This window comes from Corvus hawaiiensis, chromosome 29 (assembly GCF_020740725.1).
Source record: "Corvus hawaiiensis isolate bCorHaw1 chromosome 29, bCorHaw1.pri.cur, whole genome shotgun sequence".
Classification (NCBI taxonomy): domain Eukaryota; kingdom Metazoa; phylum Chordata; class Aves; order Passeriformes; family Corvidae; genus Corvus; species Corvus hawaiiensis.
In genome coordinates, this window is record NC_063241.1 from 1,304,539 (window position 1) to 1,322,427 (window position 17,889).

The 17,889-nt window shown below is 52.4% G+C and overlaps 1 protein-coding gene across 1 annotated transcript; it reads left to right on the forward strand.

Moving 5' to 3' along the window:
* The first annotated feature begins 66 nt into the window (after window positions 1-66).
* On the forward strand, window positions 67-12,252 carry SYT11 (synaptotagmin 11). The gene is made up of 4 exons (XM_048288554.1): window positions 67-215; window positions 3,519-4,342; window positions 6,948-7,071; window positions 9,290-12,252. The coding sequence occupies exons 1-4, from the start codon at window positions 182-184 to the stop codon at window positions 9,598-9,600; spliced, it is 1,293 nt and encodes a 430-aa protein (XP_048144511.1). The 5' UTR covers window positions 67-181; the 3' UTR covers window positions 9,601-12,252.
* The last annotated feature ends 5,637 nt before the right edge of the window (window positions 12,253-17,889 follow it).

Below are 17,889 nucleotides of genomic sequence, written 5' to 3' on the forward strand. Positions count from 1 at the left end.
GGCTCCGTGCCCGAAGCCCCGACAGTTGCCGAGTCACCGCCGGGCGGGGCCGCCGCGGGCGGGGCGGGGCCGGGCGGGGCGAGCGCCGCAGCGGGACCAGTCGGCAGCTCCTGCATCCCGGCCGCGAGAGCATCCTCCGCACCGGGCCCCGCACCCCCGCGGCCCCGGCCTCGGCGGGGCCATGGCCGAGATCACCAGTGTCCACCCCGGCTTCGGTGAGTGGGGCCGGGCCGCGGCGGCCCCGGCTGCGGCCCCTCCGCCCCGGCGGGGCCCCGAGAGGCGCCTCCGGGGCCGGGCCGTGCCCTGCGCCTTCGGCCCCCCTCTCACCGCGCGGGGACGGGCAGCGCCGGTCCCGGGCTCCCCGCACCCGACGGCCGCGGCCCCGGCCCCTCAGCATCCCCCGGTACCGGCCTCTCAGCATGCCCCGCTCCCTCAGCATCCCGCGGCCCCTCCGCCCCCGCCGGCGGGCGAAGCTGCTCCCCCCGCGGCCGCCGCTCGCCGCCCGCTGCTGGGGCGGTGCCAGCGCTCGGCCCCGGGAGCGGGGCCGCTGCCGGCGGTCGCTGGCGGAGCGGGGGCCGGTGGCAGGTGCAGCCCGGGCCGATGACGTGATGTCTGTGCCGGGCCGCGCCGCGCCCCGGCCTTTGTTCGCGCTCCCCGGGGCGGCTGCGGCACCGGCACCGGCGGCACAAGGCGGGGCCTGCCCGGGGCACCGGGGGATGCTGCGGGCGGCGGCGGCGGGGCCGGGGCGGGGCGGGGCGGGGCGGGGGGGGAACCGGCCCGGCCGAGCGCTGGCGGGGCCCGGGCGGAGTCGGGAGCCGGTGCCGGGAGCGCCGCGGGGGCGATGGAGAAGCTCCAAGCCCCGCTCAGCCCCCGGGGGGAGCGAAGGGCCCGGCCCGTGCGGGGCCCGGCCCGGGGGTGTTGGGTCGAGAATCGCTCGGGTTTGGGATGTTTTTTCGTGCAGCCCCGGCGTGAGGAGGGCGGGGGCCGCAGCGCCGGGGCTTCCTCCAGCGCTGAGCATCCAAAGCGCTGCCTCCGCCTGTCCTGCAGCAGCCGCTGACCTTCCCCTCCCACCCTCCGGCCCCGTGGGCACTGCACGGGCGCTGCGTTTGCTCTGAATCCCGAAGTACTCAGGGATATTCCTCCATCCGACAGCATTTATCTCATGGAGAACGGCCCCACTCCCCTGTTACCTTGTGTTTCCTGGGATCCGAGAGCCATGTGCTGTCACCATTTAACCATTGGCCACCATTGGGGTATCCTTAGCAAACATCGGGTTTCAAAGGAGGCTTTCGGTGATTTTTGATTTTGTTGCGGTCAAATCGTAGCGTCACGTCGGAACAAAGGCGTCTTCCACAAAGTTTGGATAAAAAAGCAAAGTTCTGCTCTGTTGGAGGGAGGTGTCAGGCTGTGCTGCCATTTCAGATGGACCCTGGGCGTGGGGAGTGCTCTGAAAGCTGCAAAAGCTTCACTGGAATTGGGTTTAGGCAGCTTTAGGTCAGCGTAGTTTTCAAGTGCAGGGAATTATGGAGACAGGACTAAAGGATGTATGGAATGATTACATAAATGGAGCCTTCAGCCAGGACAAGGGGGGTTGTGAGCAAGATCCTGAGGCACGAACAGGCACTGGGTGAGATGAGGTGGGACACAGCAAACTTCAAGCCACGTCATGAGGCTGAGGAGCTCTTTGCCACAGAATGTCACAGGAGCCAAATGTAAGACTTGAAATAATATTTAGAGTTGAAATAATATTTAGAGTTGCGACAATTCAGTGGGAGAAAAGATTTATTTGGTGCTTTCTGGTGTGACTGTCGGGTGCTGCTGCTGGAATTGTCCCATCAGAAGTGCAGGAAATGAAGATACAAGAGCTGATTCTGTGAGGACACAACAGAATCAAAAAAACACACACTGAGAAGCAAGAATAAGAATAAGGAAATAAGAATAAGAATAAGAATGGAGTTTCAGCATTTTTCTTACGTATCCACCAAAGCTTTTTAAGCTGTCTCCAAATGAGTTGTTAAAGACCATTTGCCTTATATCAAAGAGGGAACATTAAATAACAAACTGAAGTTGGGGTTTTGGGGCAGTGTTTCGTCAACATTATGAACTCTTCTTGCTTTAGTTAATTCAATCCCAGGCTCTGCAGCGAAACCTGGGACAGGTTTCTCTGTGGAATCAATCACCACTGACAAAGATTCCAGCTGCAGGTCAGAAAGGCTTCTATCTAACCAAAAGTGGTTTTTCCAGTTTTGGGAGAAGGCAGAATAATTCTCCCTGAGTCTGTCAGGTGCTCAGTTTACAGCCTGTTAACCTCAGGAAACAGTGATGTGGGAAGAACAGAGAAAATCCAAACTCATGGTGCTCTCTATAGCTTCAAGGATGAGGTTAGAAGATTGTTTCCTCCTGTTTGTGGTACAGAATGAAGAGGAAAATGAGACAGGTTTGCCTTTTTTTAAGCAGCTGTCTCACTTGGGTACTGCCACGATTGCCATGATAATGGTTTTTGGTAAAGGAGTGGTTTGTACAATTTGTAAAAGAAAGAGATATGGGGTTAGAGGACCTTTTCTTTTGTTTGCTGGCTTCCCAAAGATAAAAGAAAATGACTCTAAAATCAGGAATACAAAAATAAGTTACATGGACAGCCTGACTCCACCTTTCCTAAAACCCCCCACCAAGAAACTGAAGACAGCAAAAAATCCCCTCCTTTTCCTCCCCTTTTAACATTCAACAACCCCGGCTCTTTTCACATCTCCTTCTCTTCCATCTGCTCTCCATCCTCCACCCACCCCAGCCTTTCAGTCCTCTTGGAATTGCTGGAGGATGTCAGTGCAGAGTCCTAGGGAGCTCAGCACCACTGGCTTCATTCTGCACCTTGGCAAAACTTCTCCAAAGTCATCCATTAGCAAATAACCAGATCAAAATGAACGTGGTATTTATTTTTTTTATTCTGCCTTGCCATTACTGATTAACACAGTTGGCATAAAATCTAGAAAATATCAGATAATCCCTAAATCCAAGCCCAGGATTTTCTGTCTGGTGGTTTGGGCACTGGATTTCCGTGGGAGATTTCACGTTTGCCCTTGGCCTCGGCCACAAGGGCCAGGGCAAAACAACCATTTCAGGGCAAAGTGGTGTTTTAAAAATTGTTAATAAAGGATCTCTCAGATCCAGCATTGTGGCCGTATTTATTGCCCCCTCCCCGTTGTGGAAATAGAATTGTGTAACATTTCTGAAAGGGGCATTAAAAAAATAAAAGAAAATGCTTCCTGCACATCAAGAGCCCGCGTTCCTATGGAGATGCTGGTGATGCAGGAGCTGGCTTTGGCAAGATAAGGTAATCAACAGTTTGAGATCCTTAGCACATGGAACACAGGTCAGGCACGCCTTAGGAGTGTGAGAAATAAATTTAGAAACAGAAGTGGTGTCTGGGGAAGCTTTGATAGGCAGATCCCAGGATTAAGAGCGCGACAGGACTGTGTAGATCTGCACACCTGGGGCCTCACTGCCTTGTCTCCCCACAGATGTGTCTCCCGTGGTGGCAGGACTCATTGGAGCCACCGTCCTGGTGGTTTCTGTCTCAGTCACAGTCTTTGTGTGGACATGCTGTCACCAGCAAGCAGAAAAGAAGCACAAAACCCCCCCGTACAAATTCATTCACATGCTGAAAGGCATCAGCATCTACCCGGAGACCTTGAGCAACAGGAAGAAAATCAACCGGATCCGGAGAGACAAGAACGGCACGGCCAAGGAGGCGGGCAGGGGGAACCTCCTGGTGGATGCTGCTGAGTCTGGGCTGATGGGCTCCGACAAGGCTCCGGACGCGCCCGGCGCAGCTCCCCGCGTCGACCAGCTCCCCATCAAAGTAGATTATGGAGACGAACTCAGCCCAGATCAAAGCCTCACCCCGGGAGGGAGCAAAACCTCCTCCCCCTCTTCCCCGGGCGACGACGTCATGCTGGGAGACCTGACTTTCTCAGTGGACTACAACTTCCCCAAAAAGGCGCTGGTGGTCACCATCCAGGAGGCGCACGGGCTGCCCGTGATGGACGAGCACACCCAGAGCTCCGACCCCTACATCAAGATGACCATTCTGCCCGACAAGAGGCACCGTGTCAAGACTCGCGTGCTCCGCAAGACCCTGGAGCCGGTCTTCGACGAGACCTTCACCTTCTACGGGATCCCCTACAGCCAGCTCCAGGACCTGGTGCTGCACTTCCTCGTGCTGAGCTTTGACCGCTTCTCCCGGGATGATGTGATTGGGGAGGTGATGGTGCCCCTTGCAGGGGTGGATCCGAGCACCGGGAAGGTCCAGCTGACCAGGGAGATCCTCAAAAGGAACATACAAGTAAGTTATGAGGCTCTTTGCCCTGTGTTTGATCCCAGGTCTTTGGATCCGTGGTTTAACCACCAGGAATAATGCAATTCCTCAGCCACGAGGCCTGGCTCTCCCCAGGTGCATGGTTTTGGTATGATGTGGCTGTGGTTTTAGCTGGGCACTTCTCTGCTGTGTGGTGATGGCAGGTGGGTAAGGTTTTGTCACCCCTGAGGCGCAGGAATGAGGAATGTTATGATGGATGGTGCCAAGAAAAAAGGCAAATTCCCATCTCCAAATAAAAGCTGATGTGGTAACATCACTTAGATGTGCAAACCTCACTTAGAGAGGGAGATTTGTCTGATCTGACCAGTTTAGACCCCTCTGCTTGGAATTATTTACATCTGAATTGTTGCTGTAAAATTGTGCCAGTGCAGCCTGATGGGATTCCCCTTGTCCTGGAGCAGAAATCAGCGCCCAGGAACCCACCTGAGATGGGCTGGATTGGGAACAAAAGGCAGACATCTGAAATTTGGGGGACATGAATGCCAGCGAAATGAATCCCACTCTCGGTGCCTGGTGCTGTAGACAGAAGGATGAGCACTCTGGAGCAGATGTTTGTGTGCTCAGGGAGGAGGAGGAGGGAGAGGAGGAGGTACTTAAGATTTTAATCCTCTTGCTCAGTTGATTTCTGCTGCCCATCTCCCAGGTTCAATAGCAAAAGGCATTTGGGCTCACTTATTGATGTAACATCTGGGAAATCATTGCTGGGCTCTATAAAATCCTTCCTTGTGTCCTAGAGTGGCACAGTTTAACTTGAAATGTTTCTACTTTATGGGGTGTTCAGCTTGATTATTATTATTATTGTTGTTATTATTGTTATTATTATTATTTAAAGGAGATTCTGTGTCAATGACCCCAACAAACCAAGAGTTCTGGTAATTATTTGGCTGCTCTTCAGTTCTTGGGATGCTTTTTAGGATAAAACAAGTGGCTGGTTCAGGGTCTTTAATATTTTTTTTTCAGTGCATTGACTGGATCTCTTAGAAGAAATAGATTAAAAATAGAGGGAAAAATAGAGTTGAATATAAATAATTTTAATCAAGGATGCCAATTATTTGCCATTTATTAGTAATCAAAAATTGATTTACCTTGAAAATCTGCATCGTTCCACAGCATCACAACCAAACAAAGTTTGTCTGGAGGCTTCAAAATCTGGGATGCAGAATTGCATTTAACACCCAGTAATGACCCAGTGACCCAGGCCAGGCCTGCATCCCACATCCCATCCTAGTGAACATTCCCAAAAGTTTCTACCTGACAATCACAGACTGCAAATTACTTTGAAGCAGAATCCCAGAATCCCAGAAGGATTTGGGTTGGAAGGGACCTTAAATATCATCTCATTCCAACCCCATGCCATGGGGAGGGACACCTTAAGACCAGAAGAACCCCAAAACTCTTAATAACGTCCTCACTCCATAAAAAATCTCTCTCTGGCTGTTGCATTCTTGTGTATCCAAGGAGCCAAAGTTCCAAACATTTCCCTTCCAGGGCCAGGAACTTGCTCAAATATTTATTCTCCTCCCAGAATTTTGCAGGAGCAGTAAGTTCCCAGCAGCTGGACTTCCATGGTCCTCGTGAGTCCCAAATCAGGATAGTTATCATCCTGTGATTCCAGGCATTTGAAAAACTTGTGGTAAACACACAGAAACCACTCAAATCAAAAGAATGACATTAAAATGAACATTTTCCATGTTTAAGTTCCCACTCTGCACTTTCCCCGCTCAGCTGAGCAGGAGCACTGACAGAACTTCACCTCAGAGCACGGAATGGGGCATTTGCTGTTGTGCCTCAGTGTTCTGAAAGGAGAAAAATCCCTTCCTTGGGGCCTCGCTGACCCTTTGCTCTGCCAGGTCCCAGCTCCTGACGGGGCAGGAGGAGGTCTGGAATTCTGGGAGAGAGCCCAAAGTTTCAGCAGCTCTGTGACTGACACCCCACGAGTTCCCACCCCTGGCTGGTGCTGTTCACCTTGACAGCAAATCAACTCCATCTCAGTCAGTGCCAGCTCAGTGGAAGTGAGCACACACCATCTGGAAACCAAAACTAATTATCTTAATGTTATGCTAACGTAATGTTACTCTTTGGAAGGATGCACAGCAGGTTTAACTGAGACCTGAGATAAAACCAGCTCTGGTTTTATCTTCTTTTAATCTTCATCCTGTAGCTTTGCAGGCTGAACTGATGGTGAGACTGCCAGGACACTCCTGAAGAGCCTGAGGAGCTCAGCTACTGAGGCTCCACCAAAAATCAGTGGCATTTGAGCTCCCAAACCCCTCAGAGCCCTTTAGTCACAGATGCCCAAAGCCAGCCGTGGCCACTCCTCCCTCAGAAGGTCCCACCAGGTTTGCCCTGCTGGAAATGCAGAATTCCAGGCTGTGGGGGCACTCACAGCTCTGGGGGGGAGCACGGGGTGGTTTCCCTTCTGCACCTGAGGCACCAAGAGTGGCCTGTGGCTCATTTTCCCACTCTTTAAGGCATTTAGCACAAGGAAAGGGAATTCTGGCGACCTCCAGAAATCATCCCTGGCTCTGAGACCACCTCGTCCTGACGAGCTCTCTGTGTTTCACCCTGACAGAAGTGCATCAGCAGAGGGGAGCTGCAGGTGTCCCTGTCCTACCAGCCCGTGGCACAGAGAATGACCGTGGTGGTGCTGAAAGCCAGGCATTTGCCAAAGATGGACATCACCGGCCTCTCAGGTAGAAGCTATTTTCTCCAGCTCTGCACGTGTGGGGAAAAAATAAATCCCCAAGTTCACTTGCAGGGCTTTTCCCTTGTTTCAGCTGAAGGTTTTGGCTGTTTGCACATTTTTCCTCAGATTCTTCCTGAGGGTGATGGATCGCTCCGAGTGCTCCGTCACTCACCTGCAGGTGGTTGTGCAAAGCAGCCCAAATCCTTCCTGCTGGGAGCCCCGGTTGGTTTGTTCAGGCAGGGGTTGGTGGAGGCAGCAGCTCTCCGTGCTGGATCCAGAACAGCCTGGATCCATGGGATCCATGGGATCCACAGGCCGAGGCCAAAGGTGTGAGGAAAACTGGGAATGGCCCTGGGTGGCTGGGGCTGGACATGAGCCCAGGTGTGCCCAGGTGTGCCCAGGTGGGCGAGAAGCCGATGGCACCTGGGCTGGACCAGCCCCAGGGTGGGCACAGGAGCAGGGCAGTGACCGTTCCCTTTGCTGGGCACCGATGAGAGACCTCAAATCTGGGGTCAGAGCGTGTCCAGAGATGGGAGTGGAGCTGGGAAGGGGCTGGAGAATTCCTGAGGGAGCTGGGAAAGGGGCTCAGCCTGGAGCAAAGGAGGCTCAGGGGGGACCTTGTGGCTCTGCACAAGTCCCTGACAGGAGGGGGCAGCCGGGGGGGTCGGGCTCTGCTGGCAGGGAACAGGGACAGGAGGAGAGGGAACGGCCTCAGGCTGGGCCAGGGGAGGCTCAGGGTGGACAGCAGCAGGAATTTCCCCATGGAAAGCGTGCTCAGGCCTTGGCAGGGGCTGCCCAGGGAGGTTTGGAGTGCCCAGCCCTGGAGGTGTCCAAGGAAGGGCTGGAGGTGGCACTCAGAGCTCTGGGCTGGGGACAGGGTGGGCATCGGGCACAGGGTGGACTCGATGATCCTGGAGGGCTTTTCCAACCTCAGTCATTCCATGATTTTGTGATTTGAGGTCCTGAGCAGCTGTTCCATGGCTTTGTCAGGCCCTGCCCCTGGGAGAGGAGGGGGACAAGCGTGATGAGGAGCAGTGGCAGGCTCAGAATGGAGAGGAGGAATTCGAGACAATTCTGGCTCGGTGTTTTGGTTTTTCCATTTCTGTTGTTTTTGCTGGGTTTGTTCTTGTGCTGTTCGAAGAGAGGAGAAGAGCAGCTGTTCTGGCTTCCCTGTTTCACAGATTCTCAGACTCCTGAATCCCCTTTGCAAAGTTTCCTTCGGGATTATGGGGAAATGGTTGGAGTCAACCTGAGATTCAGTAACAGCCTGACTGAGAGCAAACATAGCCCTGGTTTTGCAGCTTTCTCCTGGCCACCTCAGAGGGAATGCAGACAAATGAAGACCAGGATTAATTATTGTAGGCCCTACGTTTTACTCTTTTGTTAAAAAAAAAAAAGAAAAAGAAAAGCCCCAGGATAAATTTTTCAGTGATGTTCTACCTGCAGAATCTTGTGACTAACACTGTTTATTTTTATATGATCTTTGTATTATGCATAAGCCCAGTGCAGCCGGGTAAAAAAAAAGGTGAAAAAGAGGCAGTGCCAGCTGGGCAAGGGCCTTCCAGCTTCAAAACTTGTGTGGCACAAGAAAAAAAAAAGCTCTCAGTGCCTGGTATCTCGATTGTAATCCTGCACCAGTGTCTGCATAAAGAGCAGCTGCCCGAGGGCCGGGGGAGGCTGGGGGGAAAAGGGAGGCTTTGTTTTAAACTTTGTTCTTTCCCAGCACCTTCCACTGGCAGCGTTTCCCATCTGCAAATTATCAAAACTGCCTGGGCCCTTTGCTGGGCTGTGTCCTGAACAAGGGTGGGGTGGTCAGTCTGGGGAAGAGAGGGATTTGGGGTGACCTTCCTGTGGCCTCCCAGTGCTGGAAGGAGCCAGCAGGGAGAGGGATTGTTTATGAGGGCCTGGAGTGGCAGGGCAAGGGAAAACGGCTTCAAACTGCCAGAGGGCAGGGCCAGATGGGATATTGGGAAGGAATTGCTCCCTGTGAGGGTGGGGAGGCCCTGGCACAGGGTGCCCAGAGCAGCTGTGGCTGCCCCTGGATCCCTGGCAGTGCCCAAGGCCAGGCTGGAGCCACCTGGGACAGTGGGAGCTGTCCCTGCCCACGGCAGGGGGTGGGATGGGATTTTTAAGTCCCTCCCAGCCCAACCCACTCTGTGCCCGTGTCTCACACCCTGTGGTGGAGCTGTCCTGGGCTGTGTTATTGGTTCCTCCCTCTCCCCCAGCAGACCCCTACGTCAAGGTGAACGTTTACTACGGGCGCAAGCGCATCGCCAAGAAGAAGACCCACGTCAAGAAGTGCACTTTGAACCCCGTCTTCAACGAGTCCTTCATCTACGACATCCCCGTGGATCTCCTGCCCGACATCAGCATCGAGTTCCTGGTGATCGACTTCGACCGCACCACCAAGAACGAGGTGGTGGGGAGGCTGATCCTGGGCGCCCACAGCGGCAGCGCGGCGGGCGCCGAGCACTGGCGCGAGGTGTGTGACAGCCCCAGGAAAGCCGTGGCCAAGTGGCACAGCCTGAGCGAGTACTGAGCACAGGCCGACCCCTAGGACAGACTTAAACCTTGTTTTAGCTGTAGGACTAAACTTTCGTTGAGAAGCAGCAGCTGATTGGTTCTCTTAGTGATGTGATTTTTTTTTGCAGGGCACTAAAATTCTAAGGAGCATTAAAAAATCGATGGGGAATAAAGAAATAAATGGAAAAAAAAAAAAGGTACCACGAATATATATAACAGTGTAATCACGCTATTGCATGCCTACTACAAACTGAAATTAGTATAACTGCCAATATCAAGTTGCAGGTTTTAATACAATTATCTGTCACTATGGAAGTTGTGTTTGTGCCGAGCTGTCTTTGCTGGTATTCACCAAGATTGGCCTGTCTTTATTAGGCTTCTCCCAAAGTTTCTGAATTCTGCTGTTTAACCTCTAGTTTCTTGTTAGTTTTGCCTGCCCATTGGTTCTTGCAGTTCTGTTCTGTGCTGGTTTGGGAGTCCCAACCGCGTTTCCATGTAGAGCTGGGTTAGAATTCTGCACTGGCACAAAAGGAAAATACAGGGAAAATGGCACTGGCCTCCAGAGAAGAAACAATTCTGTGTCAGGCACCGAAATCCTTGCTGCTGGGATGGACTTGGGGAGCTGTGAGGTCACAGCCTCCAAGGCTTGACTCTAAAATCCAAACCCCAATGAACTGATCCCGTTGCTTTTGCCACGTGGGAGTCACGCAGGCAGGATCTCACAGTCTGTAGGAATTGGGGAAATCCTGCTCGGTTTTGTTGTATTTAATCCTGTCTGTGCATGAAAAAACCCAAACATTGATTGGTGAGGAAACCCTTAAACATGAAATGCCAAATTCTACCTGGCTGATGAGTTCTGTCCAATGGCAAAGCAGAGCTGAGCTAGGGAAAGGCCTTGGAGGCAGAGCTTGTGCATGAAAAGCTCACAAAGCTTCCCTTCATCCATGCTGGAGTCAATTTGCATCAGACGTGGTCCTGCAGTCACCCAAGAGCTCCCAAAAGAAGAGCAAACCCAGGGCAAAGCCTGGCACTAAAAAATGGGCCAGACCTGGAGTTTCAAGGCAGCTTGGGGGAATCCTGAAATCCTGACTGACTCCTGAGTCTGGGAACCGCCTGCAAGGGGACAGATGGCCCTGACCAGAGGGACCTTGAGCACCTCAGGCTGTTTTAACCCTGCAGAGTAAGGAATTTGGAACAGAAGTTCATAAAGTTTGGCAGCAGCTGCCTGACATGTGGTGGTGCTCACACGGCCCTGGAGCTGCCTTTGGACGCAACCAGAGCATCCTGGCACAGAACTGGATTTGGGTATTCTGGCTACAGCCCAGCCAGGGCACAGATAAGGATGATAACTGGCAGCAAATAATTCATGGTAACCAGTGTTGGTGAATTGAGCAGAAATAATTTTAACTAAAATTGTTCCTGGGCTCTCCAGTGGAAAAACAGAAGCAGAACTGGGTTTGCAGAGAGGCTCTTGGACAGCCCCAGGTTTTCAGGAAACCTTTCGCTGCTCCCAGGCAGCCACTCTGCTCTGAGCCCTGTGGGATGCAAATAGGAATGCAAATAACAGATTATCATTTTTAAAAAATTAAGATCATTTACCTACTTACAGGATTTGACTGCTGAATTTTAGATCCCTGTTGGAAAAATGATCCTTTTCACCTTCTCTCTCCTGAAATGGGAATAACTGAGTGAGGCTCCCCCAGCTCCCCACGAGGCGCCAGGGAAGCAGCAGCTCCGTGTGAACAGGCAGCACTTTGTGAGCTGCCACCACTTTGGCATCTCTTCCTAAGGCATTATTTTTGGAAAGCTGATTTTTCTCACTCACAACCACTCACTCACTGGCCCTCCCTCCCAGGCAGTGGCTCCTTGAGGCTGCAGCTCCATTTCTCAGCAGACACAAGTGTGGATTTTGCTCCCCCCGTTACCCATCCCCATGGCCAGGATTTCTGCCTGAGGTTGTAGTAGATTTTATCAGTGTCTTAAATGCTTTCCAGCTCGAGCTCTTGGTGGCTCAGAGCCACAGCCCAGAGAACGAGTTCCCCCTTGGAAATTGCTGTAGATCTCTTTCAATCCTAGTTTTTGCACTAAGCAATTGCGTTGCTGCAGTTTAAGCAACTGTCACGACTTCTCCTCGGAACATGCTTTGAACACCGCTCCAAAGATCCGACCAGGACTAACAGCAACAACAAAATGCCCTTCTCCCTTCGGTGTGAAAAGCATGACTAAGCCTAGATGATCTTAGGATTCCTTTAGTTGCAAAGGAAAGATGAATTTCTTGTCAAGGAAACATGCTCAGGGTAAATAGACTTAGGCTATCGGGCAGGTAGGAGTAGCTCCAACACTCTTCTGGAATAATAGGAAACTGAAGATGTGCAGATATATATTTTTTAAAACATAAAATAGACAGTAAGTGACAGCAGACTCACTGTAAAATCTCCCAGGTGTGGTTATTCTTTACCTTGTGTCTTCTATTGTAAAATGAACTTGGACAGTTACAACTTTGTGTGGAAAAAAAAAAAAGAAAAAAAAAGAAAAAAGGCAAAAAATCTAACTCAACCTGTGTGAAACTGCATAATGCTATAAGCTAACCTACATTCTGTAATGCTACCTTGTATGTTGAATTTGTTAACGCACATTGAGCGTGCAAATAAAAATTAAATCACTTTAATTGTGCTGCCTGTGCCGTGTGTGACCGTGGGCAACACGAAGGCGACTGAGCGCTCCGAGGATTTGTTTCTATAAATATGCATTTCTGCTGAAAATGTGCATTTAATTCACGGGAGAAGCACACACAGAATAAATCTCAGTGGAATAAAGAAACGCAGCAGAATCCTGGCAAATGAAATATTAAATTAAAGCGAGTCTGGAAAAGAGAAGGATTCAGGGTGACCCAATTGTGGCCACCCAGCACCTAAAGGAGCCATCAAGGAAGATGGAGAAAGACTATTTATAAAGGCCTGGAGTGCCAGGACAAGGGGAATGGCTTCACACGGACAGAGAGGGGATTTAGTTTGGATTTTGGGAAGGAATTCTTCCCTGGGAGGGTGGGGAGGCCCTGGCACAGGGTGCCCAGAGCAGCTGGGGCTGCCCCTGGATCCCTGGAAGTGTCCAAGGCCAGGCTGGACCAGGCTTGGAGCAGCCTGGGACAGTGGGAGGTGTCCCTGCCATGGCAGGGGTGGGATGGGATGAGTTTTAAGGTCCCTCCCAACCCAAACTATTCCCTGATTCCGTGATAACCCTTTTACTTAAGCCTTAGCCCATCCCAAACCCTCACTGCATTATAATTTGGTGTAATTGGGTACAATCTGGCATGAACAGATATTCATTAAGTTGAATCTAAGTGGGGAAAAAGGACATTACACGGGCAGAAAAAGAAGCAATCTGACTGCAGGGCTTGTAACCAGGCTTTTCCTCAGAACGTGCTTCCCAACACCACTCCAAAGATCTGACCAGGATTAACAGCAGCAGCAAAATTCCCTTCTCCCTTGGTGTGAAAAGCGTGACTAAGCCCAGATGACCCTAAGATTCCTTTAGTTGCAAAGGAAGGATGAATGGACGGAAGCGTTCCTGGACCCCTGGTCGAAACTGAATTCTCCAGGAAGGTTTCTGTCCATCCCGCCCTGGGCAGGACACAGCGCTCCCTCCTCAAGCGCAGGGATTTGGCTTCTGGGGTTGTTTTTCTGCAGCTGCCCATCGACAGTAGCCAGAACAACATCGCTCGGCACAAAGCCACGGCTTTAGAAAAGGCCAAATAGCCCCGGGCTGTGTTTCCCCAGCAACAGATTCCAGCCTTAACGCCGCTCTCTGCTCTCCTTGAGAGCTCCCCGTGCGGCAGAGAACAACTTCCAGAGGTGCTTCAGGTGTCTCAAAACGAGCTTCAGGTCTCGTCCGCGAGGAACCAGGAGGTTTCAGCCCAGGCTTTACGAAGAGGTGGGCGATGATCCTGGAAAAGGGATGTGGCATTCCTCGGCAGAGGGAGGCGAGGATCACAGACCCGTGATTAGGGTTGGAAGGGACCTTAAAAATCATCCAGTTCCACCCCTTGCCCTGGGCTGGGACACCTCCCACTGTCCCAGGTTGCTCCAAAGCCCATCCAACCTGGCCTTGGGCACTCCCAGGGGTTGGAGCAGCACCAGCTGCTCTGGGATGTCACAACTTTTGTGCTTTCCACACCTTGGAGCACCTCGTGTGCCTCCTCCAACACAACCAGAGTTAACACTAAAATCTGACTTCAGCTCTGCTCTGGGACAAAGACAAAACCAATCCAAGTGCAACAGGGACTGTCCCATCCCCAGGCTGGCCAGGGACAGGCTCGGCTGTCCCAGTCACACTGGGGAGGGAGGGACTGGAACACACAAGTTCATTAAGCTCGGCCAGAGTTCTGCTCCGGAGATTTAATTCCAACGTTTCGCTCCCCAGAGGCTGCCAGAGAAGGTGCTGAAGACACAAAATTACCCAAACCCACCAGGATTCTGCAGGTAATGAATGACCCACGGCACTCAGAGTTGAGCTAATCAGGGTGACCTAAATGCAGCCTTCCAGGACCTGAAGGAGCCCACGAAAAACATGGAGAGACACTCTTTGCAAGGGCCTGGAGTGACAGGGCAAGGGGGAGTGGATTCAAACTGCCAGAGGGGAGGGTTAGATGGGATATTGGGAAGGAATTCTTCCCTGGGAGGGTGGGGGGGGCCCTGGCACAGGGTGCCCAGAGCAGCTGGGGCTGCCCCTGGATCCCTGGCAGTGCCCAAGGTCAGGTTGGATGAGGCTTGGAGCAGCCTGGGACAGTGGGAGGTGTCCCTGCCCGTGGCAGGGGGTGGGATGGGATGAGCTTTAGGCTCCCTTCCCACCCAAACCGTTCTGGGATTCTGTGACTCTTGCGGGCATTCAAATTCGATGCCCAGCGAGTCAGGACACAGAGGTTTATTTAACACTGATACTTCCCCTTCATTTCCACGTTCTCTGCACCGTCACTGATCAGGGTGTTCCAAACCTCTCAGTGATCTATTAGGGCAATAATCAGAGTTATTGAGCAGTTGGCTAAAACTATTCAGCCCAAGTGCACAGTCACTGATTATCTTCTACTTATTGTGCAAAATGTGAAAGGGAATCTCTCTTCATCCTTCTCTGCTTGACTCCTGCATCCAGCACCACACGCCTTTAGAAACCGACGGGTTTCAGGTTCTTACCCCATTCAGACGAACGGAAACAAAAGGATTTGCATCATAAAAAGGGGGGAAAAAAGGCGAACAGAATGGGTTCGACAAACCATGAACAGAGAAAAGGTTTTGTGGAGAGCATGGAAGCTCAGCCCCGACTCTCTTCCCACCTTCCCCGGCTCTGCCACTGCCACCGGCGGGATTTTGCTCGGCGCTTGGCACAATTGGGTCTCTCCTCCTCCAGCTCCGCTCCTGCCTTATCTCACTCCCCGCAGGAGCGGATGGCGTTGCCAGGGCGATGTGAGTCACTGCCGATGGCAGCGCTGGCTGGGGCCCTGCCGGCATCTCCTGCGAGCGGGAGGCACCGGAGGCTCCGTGTCCTTTCGGAGCCCCAAAGGCGCGGGGCTGGGGCTGCCCCGGGGGTCCCTCTCTCCCTTATTCCACCCTCATTGAGATGCAACAGCTGGATCCGAGTTCTGAACGAGCCTTTCCAGAGCGGCGGGAGGATCACGGGGCCCCTGCGGAGGCTCCGTTGTTGTCGGGAATTGGAAAGGATCCAAAAAGTAAAGCCAAGAAAGACCCTCCAGAGCCTGCAGGGGCTGGGGAGGGATTCCTGTGAGGAGCAGCTCAGGGAGCCTGGGGAAAAGTAGGCTCAGGGGGGACCTTGTGGCTCTGCACAAGTCCCTGACAGGAGGGGGCAGCCGGGGGGGTCGGGCTCTGCTGGCAGGGAAAAACAGGACAAGAGGAAATGGCGTTAAGTGGTGCCAGGGGAGGCTCAGGGTGGACAGCAGCAGGAATTTCCCCATGGAAAGGGTGCTCAGGCCTTGGCAGGAGCTGCCCAGGGAGGTTTGGAGTGCCCATCCCTGGAGGTGTCCAAGGAAGGGCTGGAGGTGGCACTCAGAGCTCTGGGCTGGGCACAGGGTGGGCATCGGGCACAGGGTGGACTCGATGGGCTGGGAGGGCTTTTCCAACCTCAGTCATTCCATGATTCTACAGCCCCAGAGAGCCACCACCACCTGAAGCTGCTGGGCTGGAACAGAGCCTGGGTGTCTGAGCTCCCGGGTCACTGCTCTGGCACAGCACAGTGCCTGACCCTCAGGGAGAGAATTTACTGGGCCAAATGTAACAGGACAGGAAAGGAAAAACACACTGAGAGATAAGTAAAGCATTAGTGGCAGAAAATGCAAAACAAAACCCCAAACCAACACAATAAATACACACCCACAAAATCCCAAACCCTGAAAAACCCAAAGCAAGCCCTTAGTGCTGCCGTGCTGCTCAACTCCTCCAGCTTCTCCTCAGCACCAACACAAACCCTGTGGTGCCACTTAGAGCAGAACATGAATTCATCTGCTCCTGGGATGACTCATCCCAAAAGGACTCAGCAGCCACGTGGGGACATCCCGTTATCACCGCAGCCAGCTCTTGGAAAACCAATTAGCAACGTTCCCAAATTAACCCGGAGCACGAGGAGCCTGAGAGTCCTTGGGAGGCTCGGGGACACCGACCACGTGTGGGCTGGGAAGGGGAAGGTGTGGCCCAAGTCTCCGCATTCTCAGGACACGCTGATTTCAGCTGGGACAGGACAAGAGCTGGACCCATCTGAGCCCTGAAAATAAAAAAAAACAAACAGGCAAAACTATTTGGGGAATATCCAGTTTACGTAACCTCGATTTTTACAAACATTTAAGCAATGCAACTTTCCACGGGCAGCTCCTCACCTCGGTGTTTGGGCCTGAAGAGAATGTTAATACAGAGACACAAAAATCCAGAGTTCAGGTCAAAGGTTGCCCAAGTCCTTCCTGGTAAGGAAGGGAACAAACAGCAGCTCAGAAAGGCAAAATGCACCGAGTGCCTCCCAGAATGATGCTGTTCCAAGGAGGAATTACAAAGCTGAGATCCATGCACTCACACCTCCCCACAGTGCCAAGGGATGTGTCAGTCCCACCTGGGTCTCTGCAAGGAACCCCAGACAGGCAGGAAGATGAAGGTGCTGCCTCCTGTCACAGCTCAAGGCCTGAGCTGATGCTTTCAAGTCACTTTTTTTCTTATGTAACAGAGGAATAGCAGAGCTGGTGGGGAAAAGAAGTTTGGGAATGGTGGGGGGAAAAGGACTGAATGGGAAAGAGCCCTTACACAGAAGATGCACAGCCCAGGGGGAAAAGTCCAGCAGGGCCTGTAGAGGATCATCCAATCCCACTGGAATCAGTGTCTTGGCCACAACCCATCTGCAGATACGGCTTTTTAAAAATGACTTCTGGTATTTTTTGCAGAGAACATCTGTATTTCCAAATAACTCGAACACTGTACCCATGTGAGGACTCCAGAGGAGAATTATTTCACTTTTTCTAACCCAGTCTGCACTTGAACAGTTGCAGTACAGGAGAGGAAAGAAAGGAAAACGACCCACACCAAAACCTGAAGGCAAAGAAGGTAGAAAGATGAAAGCAAAGTCAACTTTGAGATGGTTGGGATTGGCTTTGCTGGTTCATGCACATCAGGGACACCCTGCTTGTGCACACGCTGAGGTTCAGGCCATGTCATTCTTCCCTTTTTATCCCTTCTCAGTTATCCCAAGGTGGTGTTTCCCCATCCTGAGCTTTGGGAATGCTCCAGAGTTGTTTCTGTATTTCTGGGGTTTATTCTATACAATCATAAGAGACTGGAAAAGGCCCCTAAGATCACTGGAGAAGGCTCAGGAGTGATGTAATTGTGGCCTTCCAGGACCTGAAGGAGCTGACAAAAAACATGGAGATGGAATATTTAAAATGGTCTGGAGGCACAGGACAAGGGGAATGGATTCACACTGCCAGAGGGCAGGGATAGATGGGATACTGGGAAGGAATTCCTCCCTGGGAGGGTGGGCAGGCCCTGGCACAGGGTGCCCAGAGCAGCTGGGGCTGCCCCTGGATCCCTGGCAGTGCCCAAGGCCAGGTTGGACACTGGGGCTTGGAGCAGCCTGGGACAGTGGGAGGTGTCCCTGCCCATGGAACTGGATGGGATTTAAGTCCCTTCCCACCCAAACCACTTTGGGATTCTGTGACCCTCCCAAACCCAACAGGAGAGGCCACAGCAAAAGCCTTGGACAGTGGCCTCAGGCAGCTCCTCCTGCCCTTGGAAATTCACCACGCAGAGAAAAGCAACACAAC

Coding starts and splice junctions, on each gene's coding strand:
- SYT11 (XM_048288554.1), top strand. CDS start 182: ATGGCCGAGATCACCAGTGTCCACCCCGGCTTCG. Junction 216..3,518: donor CAGTGTCCACCCCGGCTTCG/GTGAGTGGGGCC, acceptor GTCTCCCCACAG/ATGTGTCTCCCGTGGTGGCA. Junction 4,343..6,947: donor TCCTCAAAAGGAACATACAA/GTAAGTTATGAG, acceptor TCACCCTGACAG/AAGTGCATCAGCAGAGGGGA.